The 20,314-nt window shown below is 42.3% G+C and overlaps 1 protein-coding gene across 1 annotated transcript in view; it reads right to left on the bottom strand.

The window, feature by feature from the left end:
- Positions 1-20,314, bottom strand: part of CRKL (CRK like proto-oncogene, adaptor protein) — a 41,388-nt gene that overhangs the window by 17,208 nt on the left and 3,866 nt on the right. The window contains exon 2 of the mRNA XM_004742557.3: positions 10,047-10,512. Within this exon, the coding sequence (XP_004742614.1) occupies positions 10,047-10,512 (466 nt within the window). The remainder of the gene's footprint in view (positions 1-10,046; positions 10,513-20,314) is intronic.

Here is a 20,314-nt window from a genome sequence, read left to right as displayed (position 1 = left end):
ATGGTGGGTCCTCAAAAAGTTCAGTATGGTTACCATATCACCCAGCAACTCCTCGCTTAGGTATATACCCCAAAAAACTGAAAACAGGTATTCAAACAAAATATGTACATGAATATTCATAACACTATTCTCAACAGCTAAAAGGTGAAAATAACTTTGAGGTCACCTAAAGAATGCATAAACAAAATGTGATGTATTGATACAACGGAATATTATTTGGCCATAAAAAGAATGAAGATACAGGCTACCACATGGATGAACCTTAAAATATTATACTAAGTGAAATAAGCCAGTCCCTTGGGGTGCCTGGGTGGCTCAGGGGGTTAAGGTTCTGCCTTTAGCTCAGGTCATGATCTCAGGGTCCTGGGATCAAGCCCTGCATTGGGCTCTCTGCTTGGCAGGGAGCCTGCTTCCCCCCTGCCTCTCTGCCTACTTGTGATCCCTCTCTGTCAAATAAATAAATAAAATCTTAAAAAAAAAAAAGTTAAGGGAAATAAGCCAGTTCCAAAGGACAAATACTATAGGATTCCATTTATATGAGGTATCTAGAATAGGCACATTCATATATACGGAAAGGTTAGTGCTTACCAGGCCCTCAGGAGATGAGTAATGGGGAGTTATTATTTAATGGTTACAGAGTTTCTGTTCGGGGTGATGAAAAATTTTGGAAGTAGACAGTGGTGACAGTTGCACCATTATGAATCTAACTAATGCCACTGAATTGTACACTTAAAAATAAATTCCAGGGTGCCTGGGTGGCTCAGTGGGTTAAGCCACTGCCTTCGGCTCAGGTCATGATCTCAGGGTCCTGGGATCGAGTCCCGCATCGGGCTCTCTGCTCAGCAGGGAGCCTGCTTCCTCCTCTCTCTCTCTCTCTCTCTGCCTGCCTCTCTGCCTACTTGTGATCTCTCTCTGTCAAATAAATAAATAAAATCTTTAAAAAAATAAATAAATAAAAAAAATAAATAAATTCCATTATATATATTTTACAATTAAAAAAAAAAAAAAGAATGTTACATGCCAAGACCAGTAAATTGTATGGTTTAAAATGAGCAAATTGTGTAATATAAAAAGTATATCTCAATAAAGCTGCTTAAAAATAAGAATGTGGGGGGGCGCCTGGGTGGCTCAGTGGTTTGGGCTGCTGCCTTCGGCTCGGGTCATGATCTCAGGGTCCTGGGATCGGGCCCCGCATCAGGCTCTCTGCTCCGCAGGAAGCCTGCTTCCCTCTCTCTCTCTGCCTGCCTCTCTGCCTACTTGTGATCTCTGTCTGTCAAATAAATAAATAAAATCTTAAAAAAAAAAAATAAATAAGAATGTGGGCTGAGTCCTAGCTCTGCCACATATTACCTGTGAGACTATCAACAAATTTACACAAACCTTAAGTTCTAAGGGGGTAAAAAGGGACTGGTGCCACCTACCACATAAAACAGCCATAAAGACTAACTAAAACACTCTCTGGGAAGCCCCTACCTGATGGTTCTTCTTACTCAACAGCTACTATCACATACAGAAAACTAAGTAAGATCAGCATAATGACCAGGCTCAGACAGGCCTTGCCTGAACCATGCCAGGGCCTTGATTTCATGATATTCTCACCTAATTATACATTAAGGAAGCAGAACAAAAGTCTTTTAGAGATTATCCTCTCTAATTCACAACCCAATGAGAACATGATATGTTAGAAGAAAAAAATGTTATTAAAAATACAAGAAATTTCTAAAATTCTAAAGGATTTTCTAAAGATTCCTACTTTTGATAAAGCATTGTGACTAAGGAAAAAAGACACTTTTGGTACACAGGTAGAGTAAATCGAATTCATAAAACTAGGTATTTTTTTTTAAAAGATTTTATTTTTTTATTTGATAGAGATCACAAGTAGGCAGAGGCAGACAGAGAGAGAAGGGGGGAGGGAAGAAGGCTCCCTGCTTAGCAGAGAGCCCCATGCAGGGCTCGATCCCAGGACCCTGAGATCACAATCTGAGCCGAAGGCAGAGGCTTAACCCAATGAGCCATCCAGGTGCTCCAAAACTAGATATTGTTAAGCAAAACCAACAAACAATGACAGAAGGGTGGAGAAGGACCCTGCCAGTCATAATGAAAAGCCGAGATTCTTACTTAACAGATGAATATGAGCTTGTGGGCATCTCTAACAAACCTTGGTGAGAAGGGAGATTATTGCTAGAATTGACAGGAGGTAAGACAGAGTGGCCTTGTTATGTTAGGAGGCTCTGACCCTGAACAGATCTCCAGAGCTGAGTCAGATGTTTGATGATGAACATGTATAGACCTGACATCACTGTGGATATATATATACTACAGGTGATTAAGCCAGAGGAACTCACAGATGATCCCTGACAGGCTGAAAAATACAGCTAGTACTACTGAAATCTAGTTTTGCTTTGCACATAACTTGATCTCAGCTGGTAGAACTATCAATGAAGAAACTGCTAATGTGAATTTAATTCTAACCAATGAAGCAAAACCAACTGATTGAAGTAGAAACCTGAGAACTCCAGGCCAGTCAGTGAAGGAAGTGGTGCCATGGGCCTTAGAAAGATTCAAAAGATCTGGAAACCAGATGTAATCCAGCGACTAGGGGTTTCAAAATGGGGAGAAGACAATCAAGAAGAAATATGAACACAATCACAGATGACCCCAATGGGAGTCAATAGAAAGTATCTTGCGAATGCTGGTGAACTCACACAAAGAACTCTGAGCATCATAAAAAAAGAACAAGCACCAAAGATGAAAGGATGTCCTTATACTGATAAGACAGATATCTAAGTACAGACCAAACACACCGGCACGCAGGAATGAGAGTCCAACTCTGGTCACCTGCCACAGAACATTACAACACAGGACACTGGTAGACCTACAAAGGGTCAAGTTTCCTGGTTTTGTTAAAACAGGGACAATGATGGATTCTATAAAATGTAAAAGGCGAGCATGAAATCAAACCTGGACAAAATTCTGAATGTAATTGGCAAACAGATGGTATCTAGAAGGCAGTATGGGCTCAATCAAGAACAAGTCATGCCAAACAAGCCTCATTATCTTTTTTTAGATATGCGACGTAGATCACGAAGGACTGCAGAGGAGGACTTGAGTACAAAGATCTGGATCGTGCTTTTATGAAACCTGCAGTTAACATGAAACTAAGGGGGGTGATTAATATGCCAGATGACATAGTAACGATTTTAAAAGATTCAGATAACTGTACAGATGGTGTATGACAAAAAAAGAAACGCAACCTCCTCCCAAACCTGAAAAGGGATAACCTTAGGGTCACACACTGGGCTAAGCAAACACAGGAACTGGACTCATAGTTGTTTCTCCCTGATGGGAGAGCTAAAAGGAATCACACATGAGACTATATTCTAGAACTTGCACAAGGACAGAGACCTTTGTTTCTTTCACTACTGAACTCGCATGTCCTTAACAATGTTTGCCACAAGGGTGCCTGGGTGGCTCAGTGGGTTAAGCCTCTGCCTTCTGCTCATGGAAGGTCATGATCTCAGGTTCCTAGGATCGAGCACCACATCCAGCTCTCAGCTCAGCAGGGAGTCTGCTTTCCCCTCCAACTCTGTCAAATAAATAAATAAATAAATAATCTTTAAAAAACAAAAGCAAGGGGCGCCTGGGTGGCTTAGTGGGTTAAAGCCTCTGCCTTCGGCTCAGGTCATAAACCCAGAGTCCTAGGATCGAGCCCCACATCGCTCTCTGCTCAGCAAGGAGATTGCTCCCTGCCCCGCCCCCCGCCTGCCTCTCTGCCTACTTGTGATCTCTGCCTGTCAAATAAATAAATAAAATCTTCTTAAAAAACAAAAACAAAAAACAATGCCCGCCACATTAGTAAGTACTCAGTAAACCTTTGCTAAAGAAGTGTTTTTGGAGGTGCCCAAGCTGAGACCAGAGGGCCAATGGATTTAGATGCTGCAGAAAGCTAAAAGCATTAGGAAGCTGGGTGGACTGAATGATCCATTACTTCAACATGCCTTTCTTCCTCTTCCTGAGTCACCTGAAGTTTCACTTGAAGCCAAGAAAATGTTATTCTTCCCCCACAGAATCTGTTCCACCAACTCTGATTCCCACAGATCCCTACTGTCACCAACTTTTTTTAAAACTAAGTAGGCTCCATGCCCAGCATAAAACCTAATGTGGGGCTCAAACTCACGACCCTAGGGTTCAAGACCTGAGCTGAAATCAAGAGTTGTATGCTTAACTGACTGAGCCAGGCACCCCTCACCAACTGTTTTCTTAAGCCATACCACAGGGGAAAGTTCCACCAACGTTCCATTTAGATGCTTGGATACAGGGGCACCTGGGTGGCTCCACAGGTTAAGCAGTTGCTTTCAGTTCGGGTCATGATCCCAGAGTCCAGGGACCAAGGCCTACACTGGGCTCCTGGCTCAGCAGGGAGCCTGCCTCTCCCTCTGCCTGTCCTTCCTTCTGGTTGCGCTTGCTCTCCCCGCGACTGCCATGTCAAATAAAATCTTAAAAAAAAAAAAAAAAAGATGATGCTTGGATTCAAATTTTCATACAGCAAATAATCATACAGGTGTGCAGCCCCAAAGTTAAGGACAATGCTAAGAAAGCTCCTTCCATTCTTTTCTAGTCAGGAAAGTGTACTGGAATTCAAGTGTGTGAAAATGATAATGATAGGGAGGGAGATTCAAGGATTTGCTTTAAATTATTTAAAAATCAGTAAAAAGGGGGCGCCTGGGTGTCTCAGTTGGTTGGACGACTGCCTTCGGCTCAGGTCATGATCCTGGAGTCCCAGGATCGAGTCCCATATCAGGCTCCCAGCTGCATGGGAAGTCTGCTTCTCCCTCTGACCTTCTCCTTGCTCATGTTCTCTCTCACTGTCTCTCTCTCAAATAAATAAATAAAAATCTTTAAAAAAAAAATAAAAAAATAATTAAAAAAAAAATCAGTAAAAAGGGGCACCTGGGTGGCTCGGTGGGTTAAGCCGCTGCCTTCGGCTCAGGTCATGATCTCAGGTCCTGGGATCGAGTCCCACATCGGGCTCTCTGCTCGGCAGGGAGCCTGCTTCCTCCTCTCTCTCTGCCTGCCTCTCTGCCTACTTGTGATCTCTCTCTGTCAAATAAATAAACAAAATCTTAAAAAAAAAAATCAGTAAAAAGGTAAGTAGTTTGCAAACTTCAGAACTGCCATCAGTTGTGAGAAATTGGCTATTTTATGCCTCGGTGAAGGCAACATAAGAAAACTGTTCATCTCCTCAGCCTAGCCCTTTGATGACATGTCCACAGCCCCCTTCCTCTCCTTTGTGCTGCTTTTGCCCAACATACTGCACACTTGCACCAACCTGCAGCTACTTGGAGGTATCAAGTCTTGTCCGCATAAGCTCTTCCCTCTGCCAGGAATGTCTCTCTGCACTTCACCCAACTGACTTCTATTCATCCTTCAAAATTAAGTTCAAGGGTCACCTCCTCCAGAAAGGCTTCTCAGACAAATACCCACACTTCCATCTTCTACTCCCCCATTACCCACTCTCCCTCCTACTCTGTGTTATTAGAGCACTTACCACACCACTGTCTCTAGTCTCTCACTAGGTGGTAAGAACCTTGGTGGTAGGACCCTACAACAAGATGTCCCTCACAGGCTGGTTGCATGAATGATTAATGAACCAACTCACTTCAACTTTTAGAACAAGGATGCCTTTAGACTCTAAAGAATTTAACTTGCCCAAGATCACACCACAGAAAGCCACTACTTGAATGCAGGTGTGTGATCATTCCCTGACCATCTTGCTTTTCTGCACCACAGGTACCAAGTATTCCTTTTCAAATTAAATCCCAAGGGTCAACTCACTTCTTGAAAAGAGGTAAGCAAGAGAGAAAAATAGCTAAACACAGACCTGTTTTACAATCTCTCTTTATGGGCATCTGAGTGGCTCAGTCAGTTGGGCGTCTGCCTCTGGTTCAGGTCATGATCCTAGAGTCCCCGGATCGAGCCCTTCATCAGGCTCCCCACTCAGCAGGAAGTTGGCTTCTCCATCGCCCCTCACCCTGTCTCTCATGTGCGTGTGTGCACTCTTTCTCCCAAATAAATAAAATCTTTAAAAATAAATAAAATCTCTCTTTACTTGCAGGAATGTTCTTTTCAAAGTCAAGTTTTATGAAAAAAGTGTGAAATAATTCATCAAATAAAGTTCACCTAAGCCCTCATCGTTCTCACTAACACCATCAAGGGAAATAAGGAAGCTTCAGTTACTGGCACATTTTGTCCTACTTATTTCACCTTTCTTATTTTAATACTTTTCCTGGTAACCTAATTGCAAAAATCTCAAGAGAGTTGTTTTTAACAAGATCAGACAAGCATTAAGTTCTAGAAGATAATGTAATTCATAGAACTATTTACTTATGCTACAGCCAAAAGTCTCATTTAAATATACAAAATAAGAAATACCATTAAACGGAATTTGGCAAAAGTATATTTCTCAGGTCCTCCTTACACTCTTTGTGAAACACCAAAGCAAGTCTTTGATGAGACTTACACAGCTGGGGTAGTGTCACGAAGAGACTCAGGTATGGAGACCTCTTTCTGGAGTCTGAGAAACAAGGAGAACTGCCTAATGGCCAAATATGTGGGTTATCTTAAAATATACATCATTAACCGGGCTCTTAATCCTCATCTAGTCTAAGGCACCTACCCACATATCTGCTCACCAAGCTCTGAATGATCTCCTTTATGGGCACCTGAGTGGCTCATTCAGTTAAGCAGCCAACTCTTGATTTCAGCTCAGGTCATGATCTGAGGGATCTGAGATCTCCTGGGATAGAGCCCCATGTTGAGATTCCCTGTTGAGTGCAGTCTGCTCAATGATTCTTCCTCTCCCTCTGTGTCCCCGTCCTGCCCCAGCTTCTGTACATGTGTGCGCTCTCTCAAATACATAAATCTTTAAAAAAAGGAAAAAATAAATGAAAGATCCCCTTTATAGTACCTGGTCTCCCACTCTACAACCCCCCTGCCCCCATGCACAGTCTGAGCAAGGCAAAGGACATACAGGTTTTCTTTGTTTTTTTTTTTTTTTTTTTTTTTAAAGATTTTATTTATTTGTCAGAGAGAGAGCGCGCAAGCACAGGCAGAGAGAGTGGCAGGCAGAGTCAGAGGGAGAAGCAGGCTCCCCGCGGAGCAAGGAGCCCAATGTGGGACTCGATCCCAGGATGCTGGGATCATGACCTGAGCCGAAGGCAGCTGCTTAACCAACTGAGCCACCCAGGCGTCCCTCTTTGTTTTTTTTTTTAAAGATTTTATGTATTTGACAGAGAGACAGCCAGAGGGGGAGTGGGAGAGGGAGAAGCAGGCTTCCTGCATGACAGGGAACCTGATGCAGGGCTCAATTCCAGAACTCTGGGATTATGAACTGAGCTGACGACTGACGCTTAATGACTGAGCCACCCAGGTGCCCTGAGATAGTTTCTGAAATGCGCGCACATCTTAAAGTGGAGGTCAACAGGCAGGTGACCTAAATGGAGTAAGGCTTTAAACCCTAGCTCAAGTAAGAGCCCAATTCCTGACTTTCTCTCTGAAACCTGGAATTCTGTCTGGGTGCCTTGACCCCCATGTGTCTAACACATGTGAGTCACAACAACTCTCTGAGTCCTAGCTCTCTATTCCTACGATGAGACAAGAGATGTGAAAGGAAGATTTTTAGAGCCCAGAACACCCCATGTAATTTTAAGGTGCTGATGTATGAACTAGGCTAAAGGTGTATACACGTGCAGGGGCAGGTCTGTGTGGGGATGAGAAGCTGGAAGGCTTACTCAGCCAGGATTCAGCATGGTTTCTTTCCTGTTCCTCCACTGGGAAGCACTGAAAGCATGTGGGTCCTCCCTAGACGTGGTTCCTTGCCAAAAGCCTCGGTAGCTCACTCCTCCTTTACAGTCAATGTGAGAAGGAGAAGTAATCAGACTCTGAAACAAACCTTCAGGTGTAGTTCACTTGGACATTACTCTTCATCCAGAGAAAATGGAGGATAACCAATGAAAAAAACACACACACAAAATCAATGCTAGCTTTTATCTGTGGACAGCCTGCTCTGTGGGTTAAGTTTTTTTTTTTTTTTTAAAGATTTTATTTATTTATTTGACAGAGAGAGATCACAAGCAGGCAGAGAGGCAGGCAGAGAGGGAGGGGGAAGCAGGGTACCCCACTGAGCAGATAGCCTGATGTGGGGCTCTATCCCAGGGCCCTGACATCATGACCTGAGCCGAAGGCAGAGGCTTTAACCCACTGAGCCACCCAAGCACCCCTAAGTTCTGCTTTTTTGAGGCAACAGACTCCATTACTTCATCCTTCCATCATATATCTAAGCTGTCTCCAACCCTGCCCTACTCTGACCTTGGGGTGAATACAGAGAGAACAATCCCTAGCTTAACCTCAGCTTCTCCAACATATATGCAATTTGATAATACCAACAAAGAGTATTCAACTGTAATTTTATGATACTTATTTACCTAGTAGTCTGCAGCTCACAAAGCATTTTCACAACTTATCAACAAGTGAAGAGCTAGGATTTGCGGCATCAAATTCCATGTTTTGACACGTCAGTATTTAGGGCCCATCCCACTGCACATATTTTATACCTTACAAAAATAATATGAAAAATATACTGGACTGTTCTAAAAATACGAATTTTTTTTTAAATCTTTTTTTCCCCTTAAATTGGCTCCACACCCAGCATGAAGCCTGACATGGGCCTGAGATTGAGACCCAAGCTGAGATCAAGAGTTGGACACTTGGGGTGCCTGGGTAGCTCAATTGGTTGGGCGTCTGCCTTCGGCTCAGGTCATGATCCCAGAGTCCCAAGATTGAGTCCTGTATCAGGCTCCCAGCTCCATGGAGAGTTAATCTGCTTCTCTCTCTGACCTTCTCCTCTCCATGTTCTCTCTCTCAAATAAATAAAGAAAATCTTAAAAAAAAAGAAAAGAAAAGAAAAAGAAAAAAGAGTTGGGACATTTAACCGAGCTATCCAGGCACCCAAAAAAATCCATTTTTCAAATCCTTCTGTTCTTCCTCTAGGGTTTGTGCTCATTTATGGCCGTCACTCTAGGTTTATTAGATGTCTCATCAAACTTCTACTTTCTGTGATACAGTTTTATGCCCTCAACAGGCTTATCAACATTGATCTTCAGGACTTCTTGGTTCAGAAAGCCACAGTTATATGCTAAGCTTTGCAAGAATCTCCAAAAAAAAAAAAAATCTAGTAAGTAAGGTCTGAGATGTTTTTATCTTATTTATTTATTTTTGGTGAAAGATTTTATTTATTTATTTGACAGTGAGAAAAGGAACATAAGCAGGGGGAGTGGGAGAGAGAGAAGCAGGTTTCCTGCTGAACAGAAAACCGGATGCAGGGCTCAATCCCAGGACCCTGGGAATATGACCTGAGCCAAAGGCAGGTGCTTAACAACTAAGCCATACAGGTGCCCCTGAGATATTTTTAATTAAAGATTTACTTATTTATTTGAGAAAGAGTGAGCGTGTGGGTACAAGCAGGGGGAGAGGCAGACTCCCCACTGAGTGGAGCCCCAACATGGGGCTCAATCCCTGGAATCGTGACCTGAGTAGAAGGCAGACAGGTAACTGACTAAGCTACCCAGGCACCCTGGTCTGAGATATTTTAAACTTATATCTTCTGCCTAGCCGAAGAGGAATTCTAAGACACTTATTTGTATTTCTCCTCAATTAATCATGGTGTTAGAAATATGGAACTTTCAAGTGGCTATATGTCCACCTGTATGCTGATTTCATCTCTATGTCATGCGTTTCTATTAACCATGATCTATTCTTACTGGGAAGAAAACCAACTACTACAAGAGACTACACCTTGGGAGAAACAAGGAATAGGAAAGGACAAAAGAGTCATGTGGGACATTCATAGTCGATCTTCCAAAATCACCCAGCCATCTTACTCCCCTGAACAGAACTTTAAATGAGCAGTTGTAACTCTGCAGAAACAAAATTTAAAAAAATGAAAACCGAATGTCAAAGGACCCAAAAACCAACCCTGTAAAATTTACCTCTAATGCCAACGCAGTCTTGTCATAAGCACAGGGTACTCTTTTCTGGATGGCTTTTGCAAAGACAGGTCCATTCTGTGTGGATGGCAAAGGGTTGATCGCTGCCCCAGGAGTATTGGAAACTGCAGGTAGAGGAGTTGTGGTCTGAGGTTGAGCATAGGCATGAGCAGGTTCCGGGATCCCGTAACTATTGGAATTCCTATTCCCATGCTTTCCATGTGGTGAGGATCTCACAAGCTTTTCAACATAAGGAACAGGAATCATCCCAATCCGGCCATCCTTGTTCCGGGCGCTCCACCACTGTTCTTCGGGCTTCTCTATTATCACCAGGATCTCACCCTTTTTAAAGGGCAGGTCTTCAGCATCGTTCCCAGGAAAATCATAGAGAGTCCGTACATATTCCAAATTTTCTTCTGCTGTAGGCAGGTTGGGTGCTGATACAGATCCCATTGGTGGGCTTGGGTACCTTCAGAGAGAAAGAAAATTAACTCTAATAGAAAAATCTTAATACCAGTGTTTGTCAAACTTTTATGTAAACCTTTCTTCTCTATGATGAATTATTTCCCTATCTTCTCAGTAGTTAAGAAGGTTCTGACACTTTCATGCTCTGAACAGACCTTGTTAAATCACATATGTCAAGTGCACACACATACACACCATCTCTGTTTCACACTCACTTTTTGTTTACACAGAGATACAAGTGATCTGAATTTATTTTAAAAATCCTGAATAAGTTCAGTAGCTGCCCTCCTTAGGACCCTGTCAGACATTTTTCCTCCTGGTTGTAATCTATGGCATGCTTCCTGCACACTTTCCTGGGCATCTGTGTCCCTCAAAATACAAAAACCAGAAAAGGGTTTATACACCATACTGCATTTTATACATAAATCATCTGAGCAAAAACACAGGGAACTTTTCACAGCAGAACTCACCAGCAAGAGCTCTCATCAAAGCATCAGTCCATAGACACCACCACACCACTCTGCTGTGCTCAGACGATCAGCATGTATTTGCCAAGTAAGCTGCAGAATGCCCTCCCAGGGTCAGTTATAAAAGTGCAGTCCCTGTTCTCCAGTACACCCTTTCGTAATGCCTCTTCTTCAAAAGAAGTACAGAAGTCTCTATTCACCTAAGAAATGTTCTGAGAAGTTGCATATACATGAACTTTTCGGAAGAAAAAATTCTTTACCATTTGGTCCCTCCCACCACTTAACTTTTCTAAAGCAGAGAATCTACACCAGAGTTATAAACCCTGGGCTTCATCCAAAGAGTCTGCACCTCTGAAGGGACTACACCTGCAGAACCATCACCAGAGCCCAGTTCTAGAGTAGTCTTGAGAGAGAGTAAGCCAGGATAGGAAATACATATTTAACCACTGACCATGCTTTCCACTTTATCTTTTTTTTTTTTTTTAAGATTCATTTGTTTATTTGACACAGAGAGATCGATCGATCACAAGTAGGCAGAGAGGCAGAGTGGTGGGAGAAGCAGGCTCCCCACAGAGCAGAGAGCCCAATGCAGGGCTCAGTCCCAGGACCCTGAGAACACAACCTGAGCCAAAGGCAGAGGCTTAACCCACTGAGTCACCCAGGTGCCCCAGTTTTATCTTTTTTAAAAAGATTATTTATTTATTCCTCCCTCTCACTCTGCCTGCCTCTCTGCCTACTTGTGATCTCTCTCTGTCAAATAAATAAAATCTTAAAAACAACCCCCTTCCAACAAAAGAGAAAAAAAAGTCCTACAGCTCCTGCCCCATCATAGCTACCTTTTCATCCCTTCCACTGGCCAAAATTAAGATTTATTCATTTGAGAGAAAGTGCTCGCACTCAGGGAGAGGGACACAGAGAGAGAATATCTAAGCGGACTCCCACTGAGCATGGAGCCCAAAGCCAGGCTGAATCTCATGACCCTTGAGATCAGGACCTGAGTTGAACCAAGATTTGGACGCTTAACAGATGGAGCCACGCAGGCACCAAACTTTATGGCTTTCTTAAAAAAGAGTCTTGTGTATGCACATGCTGGTTTTTCTGCCAAATACCACACCACAGGTGTCTCCTTGTATCACTGGTCTACATGATCATTTATTTACCTCTGTCAGGATGACATGTCAGTCTGTGAGCCTGCAGGAACTAAGCATCCCTGTGTCTCTGGATATTTAGTTTTTCTTTCTCCCTATTTGATCATCAACATCACAAAGTCTTTTTAACATAGTTTTTTGATATTCAATTTTTTAAGGGGTGGGAGGGGGAGACAGAGAGGGGGAGAATCTTAAGCAGGCTCCACACCCAACACAGAGCCCAACCTGGGGCTCAATCTCAGGATTCTGAGATCATAGTGGAAGCCGAAACCAAGAGTCGGATGCCCAACCAAATGAACCATCTCAGTATTAGATTTTTTGTAAAGCCTAGATTTCCAGATTAAAGAACAGAGCCATTTTCATGGCCCTTGGTACACACTGCCACACTATTTTCCAAAAGGCAGTCTTCATAATTTGGCAAAACTTCAATCTTTTAAATGTAAATGACTAGTTTAATATAGTATACTGACAACTGAATTAACAACAGTCTATGTATTATGCCATGGTGATTAGGAGCTTGATCTAAAACCTCTAGAATCTCTGGGGGGGTCTGCTTCTCCCCCTCCTTCTGCTGCTCCCCCTGCTTGTGCTCACTCACATTCTCTCTGTGTCAAATAAATAAGTAAATAAAATCTTAAAACCAAACCAAACCAAACCAAACAAACAAAAAAAAACCTCTGGTGCAGCTGGGCATTAAGCATCTGCCTTTGGCTCAGGTTGTGATTCCAGGGTCCTGGGTCCAAGCCCCACATCAGGCTCCCTGCTTGGCAGAGAGCCTGCTTCTCCCTCTCCCACTCCCCGTTTGTGTTTCCTCTCTGCCTACTCGTGATCTCTGTCAAATAAATAAATAAAATCTTAAGGGAAAAAAAAAAAAAAGAGATAGCAGGAGTAGCAGCAGAAACAACAGTAATAAGAGTTGACACTTACTACCTGTACCAAGCACTGTTTGCAGTCCGTATAGATTTTAAATTATTTCATCCTCTCAGCAATCCTGTGATTGCTGTGATTGCTGAGATCCATCTTACATATGAGGAAGCCAATGCAAACACAGAGTTATTAGATTTGCACTCAGGCAGTCTGGTTCTAGAGTACTCACTCATAACCAGAGAGCTAGTCAGCCTTAGGAATAAACCCTGCGTGTTTTGGGTGCATGGGAATTAACGTCAGATTGTGCGTGAAACATGCACAACAGTTCCTGGTTGTTGCTGAGCACCCAGATCAGCTCCCTACTCCTACACTCTTTAAGGTACACCTTACCTCTATTTCAAGGGCCACAGACAATCTGTAAGAAGTTTGGGTAATACTACATAAATCTCAGATACTTTACTAAAAGCACTATCAGTTCCATCTCAGACCCCATCCAAGGGTATTTCATTGTTCGTATACTTAAAAAGTTAAAAGCAGTTAGGTTTTGGGTTTGTTTGTTTTTTAAAAAGATTTTATTTATTTATTTGACAGAGAGAGAGATCACAGAGAGGCAGGGAGAGAGAGAGGGGGAAGCAGGCTCCCTGCCAAGCAGAGAGCCCAATGCGGGGCTCAACCCCAGGACCCTGAGATCATGACCTGAGCTGAAAGCAGAGGTTTAACCCACTTAGCCACCCAGGTGCCCCCAAAGCAGTTAGTTCTACAATACAAACTAAGAGGACACTAGTACAGTTTCAGTGGGGATTAAGAGTAATGAAATTCATCTACCCAGGTATCCACTAGAATCACTACATACTGAGAACATGGGAGACAATGAATTAAAACCAAGTTCTTGCTCTTAAAAGACTGCCAATTTAGCATAGTTAGAGACTGGAAGACAAAAACACAGCAAAAAGAGTAACTAATGTACCATGACAGAAGCTGATAGGGTTGAGGAGCACTCAAAGGAAGGAATGAGTTCTGTTAAGGAGCAGGAAAACAGGCAAAGAGGCAATGCACTAGAAGCTGAAAACTAGCCCTCTTTGGAATTGAAAGATTTTGTTGAAGACAGGCTTACATATATTTGGGTTCTAAATCAGAACAAGACTAGAGGCCCAAAGGTTCAAAATGCTCCCTTTCCCAGGCTCCCCACAACTCACAGGGCACACTGCTCTTTCCTATAAGCACAAACTGGTAAGGCCCTCAAGGTTGACAAACTTTTTAAAAGATTGGTCTATGTTTGAGGTTTTGCGGAATACACATATGGCTTATGTTATATATTCATCTTTCTTTAAAATACAACCTTTCAAAAATATAAGAACCATTCTTAGCTTCAGTACACTATACAAAAACTTGAGTCTGGCCTAGGAGTCTGCAAACTACGGCCTGTAGGCCATTCAGCCTACTGTATAATTTTATTAAGTTTTATTACACCACAGCCAAACTCACTCACTCATTTACAGTATTGTCTATGACTGCTTTTGTGCTGTTAAGGGCATAGTTGAGAAACTATGAGAGACTATATGGTCTAAAAGCTTAAAATATTCACTATCTGCCCCCCTTATTGAAAGTTTGCTGATTCACTGTCTAGATTACTGGGTTAAAAGAGCAGAGCATGCTTTTCAACTTTCAATACATCCCTGGTGAGAAGATGTATGCAAATCTGACAACAATGGAGGGATAGCTTATACTTTCTCCATCATTATACTGCTATAATGACAATAAGGCTCATTTCCTGATTTAGTACATGCACAGATATCCCTAAATTTCACATCCATCTCCCAGCTGCACATCCCTGACATAAATTCCAAAGTCTTTCACCTGATACCCTTAAACTCCTGTATTCATCAAAATTCCCTGCAAATTACAAATAAATTCCACTGCAGACATGAAACCATGATGCCAGGGCAGATTATCTTGCCCTTTCTATTAGGTCTCACAGCCCAAAGTAATATGTACATAAAACTGTAACAATTCATTGTTTCTCATTTTGACTTGTTCAAGACTGTAAAAGAGCACCTGTAAACTCCTCTTTAAATTTTACATACAAAGAGGGGTGCCTGAGTGCCTCAATCAGTTAAGCACTTGCCTTTGGCTCAGGTCATTATCCTGGAGTCTTGACACTGAGCCCCACGTCAGGCTCCTTGCTCATGGAGGAGTCTGCTTCTCCCTCTGCCCCTCACCGTGCTTGTGCTCTCTCTCTCAAATAAATAAATAAAATATTTTAAAAAATAAAATAAATTTGACATACAACGAGTTTTCTAAGCCCATTCAAATACTCTAAGACCCAGGCTTCTCCCTGTCTTATGCCTACAGTCCACAGCGTACTGAGTAGGAAGGCCCTGGATGATTAACTGGAAATTGGCTTTTCCTACCTCATCAATTAACCTCCTCTCCTTTAGGTAAAAAGCACTCTCAGCTTCATGTATGAAGCACAGATAAAACACTGTCTTTAAACCTAAGCGTTAATATCTTCTAAGCCTAAAATTTCCCTCATGCAAAAGAAGGAATACAACCTCTGAGAAGAGAATTTCAAAGGTACTGGTAATCTAGTTTTTTAAAGGGATCACATGGGGGTGCCTGGGTGGATCAGTGGGTTAAAGCTTCTGCCTTCGGCTCAGGTCAGGATCCCAGGGTCTTGGATTGAGCCCACCATCGGGCTCTCTGCTCAGCAGGGAGCCTGCTTCCCTTCCTCTCTCTCTGCCTAATTGTGATCTCTGTCAAATAAATAAAATCTTTAAAAAATAAATAATAAAGGGGTCCCATGGGTATTGGTGAATTGTATTATATACACGTATATACATATTCTCTTGTATGTATGAAAGTATTTCACAGTAAAAAGTTGGAAAACAAAATTCTTTTTAAAGATTTATTTATTGGGGTGCCTGGGTGGCTCAGTTAGTTAATGCAGACTTGATTTTGGCTCAGGGCATGATCTCTCGGCCCTGGGACTGAGCCCAGCATCAGGCTCCCTGCTCACTGGAGTCTGCTTGTCTCCCTCTCTCTCTGCTTGCTCTGTCTCACTCTCAAATAAATAAATCTTAAATATATATATTAACATATATTTATATTATCCTTGTATATAATACAAATATATAAAATATTTTATATAATATATAATATAAACACATAAAGCTTATAATATAAATATGTATACACATAAATATATAAATATAAATATACAGACTTGAGGGACGCCTGGGTGGCTCAGTTGGTTAAGCAGCTGCCTTCAGCTCAGGTCATGATCCCAGCGTCCTGGGATCGAGTCCCACATCGGGCTCCTTGCTCCGCAGGGAGCCTGCTTCTCCCTCTGACTCTGCCTGCCATTCTGTCTGCCTGTGCTCGCTCTCGCTTGCTCTTTGACAAATAAATAAATAAAATCCTAAAAAAAAAAAAAAATAAAAAATAAATAAATAAATAAATAAATAAATATACAGACTTGAGAGAGTGTCACAAGTTGGGGGGGGCAGAGGCAGAGAATCCTCAGACAGAGCTGAGCCCCCACCACCTTTTTCTCCCCTCCTCATCTCTTCTTTCAAGCCTTCGCTAACCCCTCAGTTGATCATTCTTGCTTTTAAGCTCCCAAGGTATTCTATTTTAACTTGTTCAATATACTGAACTTTTCAAGAGCTAAAACCCAAGATAACTCCCATTACATGCCTTAAGACTAGTACTAGGCTTTGGTTTAACTCTGGCTCAAATACAGTGAAATTCCTGCTAAGAAAAATAAAATGCCAAAGACATAGGGAAGCATTTCCCACTCCTGTTTCTATCCTTTTTTCCCCTCCTTCTGAAAACACAGAAACTTCAGCACCCCAATTCTCTATATCCGGTTTAATTCTGTTATAAAGACAAAGAAATCCTGTATGCCGTTCGGTTTGCTGTCCAAGCCTCTTCAGCTCACCACTGTTCCATCCATGCTCTCAGTCATCATTCCAGACTAGTTGCCACATGCCTAATGGCCCCACCTTACGTGGTGTGATCTTAGCTCTGATTCTAAAATAATGTGAACTCCCACTAATAAGCACTGTCCCCTTTTACTTATCAGGAACAACTAAAATATTTTAGCCTGAAGGAAACCTAGAAATAATCTAGTCCAACTCTTTAGGTCAAAAGAAAAAATTCTTGGGGCGCCTGGGTGGCTCAGTGGGTTAAAGCCTCTGCCTTCAGCTCAGGTCATGATCCCAGGGTCCTGGGATCGAGCCCCACATCGGGCTCTCTGCTCATGGGAAGCCTGATTCCTCCTCTTTCTCTCTCTGCTGCCTCTCTGCCTGCTTGTGATCTCTGTCTTGTCAAATAAATAAAATCTTTAAAAAAAAGAAAAAAAGAAAAAATTCTTTCTACAGTTAAAAAAAATATATATCTGCATTTGAGTTTTTTTTTTTTTAAAGATTTTATTTATTTATTTGACAGAGAGAAATTACAAGTACACTCAGAGGCAGGCAGAGAGAGAGAGAGAAGGAAGCAGGCTCCCTGCTGAGCAGAGAGCCCGATGCGGGACTCGATCCCAGGACCCCGAGATCATGACCCGAGCCGAAGGCAGCGGCTTAACCCACTGAGCCACCCAGGCGCCCCTGCATTTGAGTTTTAAATAAGAGAAAAGTCACAAATCAAATGGCTACCAGTACTTTACATACCCTGGGAACACAACTCTTAACTGGGCAAGCTTCCACTCCCAGCATAATGACCATGTTCTTGTATCTTATCTGAATCAAATTCAGATGATTTAAACTACTGGTAAGAGGAAAATCAAAGGTTTATTCACAGTGCCAAATTCTATGCTAATCAAAATTACTGGTAATCTCCTCCACTCCTAATTCTAGAAGTCCAGATTTGAGTTCCCTCAAATATTTAGAAAAGGTGATGTGGGTGGTATGACCATGTGGTCAGTGGCATCCTCTGGTCCATGCAGGGTTTGGCTTCTGCTTCACAAGTGGGAGGGCCCTCTTCTGCGCACTCAGGTTAAGCTGGGCATCCTTTTTCAACTATTCTATCATAGTAGACAGCATGGAAATGGCCTTTTAAAAAAAAATCTCAGCACCAGGGATGTCTGGGTGGCTCAGTCAATTAAGTGTCTGCCTTCAGTTCAAGTCATGACCTCAGGATGCTGGGATTGAGTCCCACACGGGGCTCCTTGCTCAGAAGGGAGTTTGCTGTTCCCATTGCTTGCGCTCTTTCTCTCTGACAAATAAATAAATCTTAAACAAACAAACTCCGCACCAGTAACCTTCTCAAGAATATGACAGGGATTGTTGAGTCAACGTTAGTTCCGTGTTACTAAGTACACGAGATTTGCAATGTCTGTTGACAAAAATCAAAGATTTTCTCTAAGGGTCCACCTGCCTCAGTTAAAAAACTTTACTTTTCAGCTTTTCCTCCTAGCCTTCATATAGTTGCATAAGCTAAAGCTAGAGAATTATATAAACAAAGCAAGCTATGCAAAACACAGCTTCTAAAACACAGGAAAATGGCTTTCATATCTAAACAATTTACTTAGGAAACTTCTGAAACATTCTGTTGTTAAACTGGAAATCACCTCCATTAAATAAAAAACACCAGCACTTACCTAAATGTTTTTTAAAGAAGATTTTATTTATTTGCCAGTGAGAGAGAGAGAGAGAGAGAGAGAGAGATAACAAGCAGGGGAGCACCAGGCAGAGAGGGAAAGGGAGAAGGCTCCCTGATGCGGGGCTCAATCCCAGAACCCTGGGATCATGACCCCAGCTGAAAGCAGATGCTTAACCAACTAAGCCACCCAGGAGTCCCTACCTGAATATTAACTGTAACTTAGTGAACAGATCTTAAAAATATTTATAGTCAAATAAATTGGAAGTGAAAACCACCACAGGTTTTATCTACCAGAACTATAACAGAAAAATTACCCCTACATCTGGGATGCCTGGGTGGCTGGGCTGGTTTAAGTGCCGAACTCTTGGTTTTGACTCACGTCATGATCTCAGGGTCTGCCTGTCCCTCTCCCTCTGCTCCTCCCTGGCACTAGCTCCCCCTCTTATAAATAAAATTAAAATCTTAAAAAAAAAAATTACAACCACATTCTGCAAGAATCCTTTAGGGCCATTCAATCAACAAAAGCCATCTGACATGATATTTGACACTTTTTTGGGGGTTAAATTTAAAATCCACCACAGGAACACCACAGACAAATACAAAAAGCAATTAATAAGATAAACTGAGAGGACACAAAGTTACAAATGTACCAAGTCATCTTTGTTTCTTCCTTTCTCTTCCCTCACCATATTCCCTCCCATCAGCAACATCAATCAACTCCAAAACAGGCACCTCCAAGTCACAGCTCTAGATCAGTCTATATGACCTGTGACAAATACATCATCAGCCACCATCCTTTTGCACCCAGATAACAGTGACAACTCCAGATCACTCCTGTGCTTCAAACTCCTTCAATGGCACCCACTGCATCTGAAATAAAATCCAATTGCCTTGGGGCACCTGAGTGGCTCACTGGGTTGAGCCTCTGCCTTCGGCTCAGGTCATGATCTTGGGGTCCTGGGATCAAGTCTCGCATCCGGCTCTCTGCTCAGCAGGGAGCCTGCTACCCTCTCTCTTTGCCTGCCTCCCTGCCCACTCGTGATCTCTCTCTCTGTGTCAAATAAATAAAATCTTAAAAAAAAAAAATCCAATTGCCTTATCTTCACCATTACATCCCCTAACTCTTCTTATAGAACCCCTATATTTAAGCACCACACTTCCAACCCAACAGCTATCTTTCTGACCTCAGGACTTTGTGTAAGCTTTTTCCTATTACTGGAAGGCTCTTCCCCCCTTCTTAGCCCAGACTTTACCAAGGCTTGCCTCTTCTCTACCCTTAGATAGATAGCTTCAGGCTTTCCCTGACCACACTGTGTCAGGTAGGTCCCTCCTATTATATTCTCTCTGCTCAGCCTCATTTCCTTCATAGCATTTATTAATGTTGTATTTCATTTATTTTCCTATTTTAGTTTGTCTATTCCAATAAAAAGGAAGTTCTATTGTGGAGAAAGTACGTTGGCCATCCATTGTTCTCAGTCCCCATCACTGGGATATAACTCTTGTAAATATCTGAATAAAAATATAAAACTAGGGGTGCCTGGGTGACTCAGCTGGTTAAATGTCTGTGTTTGGCTTGGGTCATAATCCCAGTGTCTGGGGATAGAGCTCCACACTGGGCTCCCTGCTTAGTTGGGAGTCTGCCTCCTCCTCTCCATCTGCCTCTCCCCCAGCTCATGCTCTTTCTCCTGCGCAGGCTCTGTCTCTCTCAAATAAATGAAAA

The sequence above is a fragment of the Mustela putorius genome, unplaced genomic scaffold (assembly GCF_011764305.1).
Source record: "Mustela putorius furo isolate JIRA1106 unplaced genomic scaffold, ASM1176430v1.1 tig00003858_pilon_pilon_pilon, whole genome shotgun sequence".
Taxonomy (NCBI): domain Eukaryota; kingdom Metazoa; phylum Chordata; class Mammalia; order Carnivora; family Mustelidae; genus Mustela; species Mustela putorius.
The sequence above is the reverse complement of the archived record's forward strand: the minus strand, read 5'-3'. Positions and strand labels throughout refer to the sequence as shown.